At 29.0% G+C, this 2,163-nt stretch overlaps 1 protein-coding gene across 1 annotated transcript; it reads left to right on the top strand.

Annotated features, from left to right (window-relative positions):
• The first annotated feature begins 398 nt into the window (after nt 1-398).
• LOC111684173 lies at nt 399-1,888 on the top strand. The gene is made up of 4 exons (XM_046956360.1): nt 399-707; nt 759-857; nt 922-1,090; nt 1,340-1,888. The coding sequence occupies exons 1-4, from the start codon at nt 684-686 to the stop codon at nt 1,522-1,524; spliced, it is 477 nt and encodes a 158-aa protein (XP_046812316.1). The 5' UTR covers nt 399-683; the 3' UTR covers nt 1,525-1,888.
• The last annotated feature ends 275 nt before the right edge of the window (nt 1,889-2,163 follow it).

Genomic DNA, 2,163 nt, shown 5'->3' with positions numbered 1-2,163 from the left:
CTCATTTGGTTTATAACATTATATGTATAAGTATTTCACTTTGTATAGAATAATGTAGTTATGTTTTTGGGAATTAAAATGAAATTTGTAAATCGGTTTGAGTAATGATGGTTTTTACTTTTTTTAGAAACTGTAATTGTACTGATTCAGTAATCAAAATAAATTTGATTTCGAATAAATTTTTTTAACGATATTTTGATCACATTGGATCATAATATTCATGTATAACAAACAATATTATGGTAAATAAAAAATATTATTATAAAATGTTTTAGCTGATTTTAACCATAATATGATATCTTAAAATTGTTACAATAACCATAATATATTTAGACTACAATCTTAATTTTAATCCTAATTGTTCAATTCACAATCGGTGTTGTAGCTTTGTATGCGTAGTATGTCAGCAGCTGCTACAACAGTCATAACAATGTTGTTGGTATTTTCTATGCAAAAGCTTTATACAACTCCTACGACAATTTTTCCTATGTTTTTTTAAAAGTTGTAAAGAGTTTCAGTATTGCCAATAGTTCATTTTAGCACATAAACAAAAAAGTAAACAAATTTTAGTTGCAAAAACAACAGAATGGTAACACTATAAACATGAACATCAAAACAAAAAGAAAATAAATTTGAAGTTTATACATAATTCAAAATTAAAAAATTGAAATTAGCAATTAAATATGGATATTCTAGATAATTTTGAGGTAAGTTTTTTTATATTACTAAATTATTTTAATATTATTTTTGTTTTATAGCCTAAACCAAAACGTGTTTGTTTAAATCCGCCAAGAAAGTGGTCTGTGGCCGAAGAAAAGAGTTTATTGGAATTTCTCGTGGAAAATAGGGACTTTGAGGTAAGTAAAATTGGTTTAAATTTGTATTGCTTAACGCAGAAATGTATCCATTAACATTTTATAGAAACCAACAGCCCAGGTTTATTATAAGCGCTTCGCAGAGCAAAAGAACGTGTGCGTGGAATGGAAACAAGTGAGATCCAAAGTTAGGAATATGCGGGTGTCTTATAATAAAGCAAAAGCATGGGAAGGTTCGACTGGAGCGGGAAGCATGGAAGGTGAAACAGTAAAAGGTAAGTATCAGAATCGATAAAATATATATTTTTTATTGATTAGCCATGTCCGTCCATTAATCTACATTTGAAAGTGACATTGCAATTCGTTTAAAATTTGTAATTCCGTTTGTAACACATCGAAATATTGGTCTTAGAACAAAATCACATATACTCTGGGTTCTTTTTAAATTCTAATGATGGCGGACATAGCCTATATTTTCTCTTACATGCCTGAATACCTTACTTATTTTAAATTTTATTTTTTAGCAACTTTATTGAAAATGTGCTGTTATTATGATGAGCTGGATGATATATTTGGTTCCAAAATTATTGAAACAGCAGTAATAGAAGAAAGTTTAGATGAAGAATCTGATGGAAGTTTTCTAAATTCCACAGAAATATATGTGGACGACACCACCACTGCATCAGATAGCTCCTTACCAGAGACTTAGCAGTCATGCAGCCGTAAAGGCATTTATTCCCGAACTGCAGTGTCAGATATTATGAAAATGCAGACGGAAATTATGGTTTTAAAAAAAGAAAAAATGGAACACGAAAAAGAAATCAAGGAAAGGGAAATCGCTATCAGAGAAAAAGAGATCAAGATAAAGGAAAGGGAATTGGAATTAAAGATGAAAGACCTGGAAACTCAAAAGGAATTGAAAATAATGGAACTACAAATAAAAGAAAGATTAGCTACGATGGAGTTGCGGTTAAAATACGCAAAATAAAATATTTAAAACTTAATGAACTAAAGATCAAACTTTAAAAAATCAAAAACGGTTTAAAACAAAACCTTATAATATCATAATTATAAAATCTATAGTCTAGTATATAGTCTAGTCTATAATCTAGTCTATAGTCTAGTCTATAGTGTAGTTTAGTCTATGGTCTTGTCTAGTTTATAGTCTAGTTTATAATCTAGTCTATAGACTAGGCTACAGTCTAGAATAAAGACTTGACTATAGACTTAACTATAGACTAGATTATAGACTAGACTATAGACTAGACTATAGACTAGACTATAGAATAGACTATAGAATAGACTATAGACTAGACTATAGACTAGACTATAGACTAGACTATAGACT

This window comes from Lucilia cuprina, chromosome X (genome assembly GCF_022045245.1).
Source record: "Lucilia cuprina isolate Lc7/37 chromosome X, ASM2204524v1, whole genome shotgun sequence".
Lineage (NCBI taxonomy): Eukaryota > Metazoa > Arthropoda > Insecta > Diptera > Calliphoridae > Lucilia > Lucilia cuprina.
The sequence above is the reverse complement of the archived record's forward strand: the minus strand, read 5'-3'. Positions and strand labels throughout refer to the sequence as shown.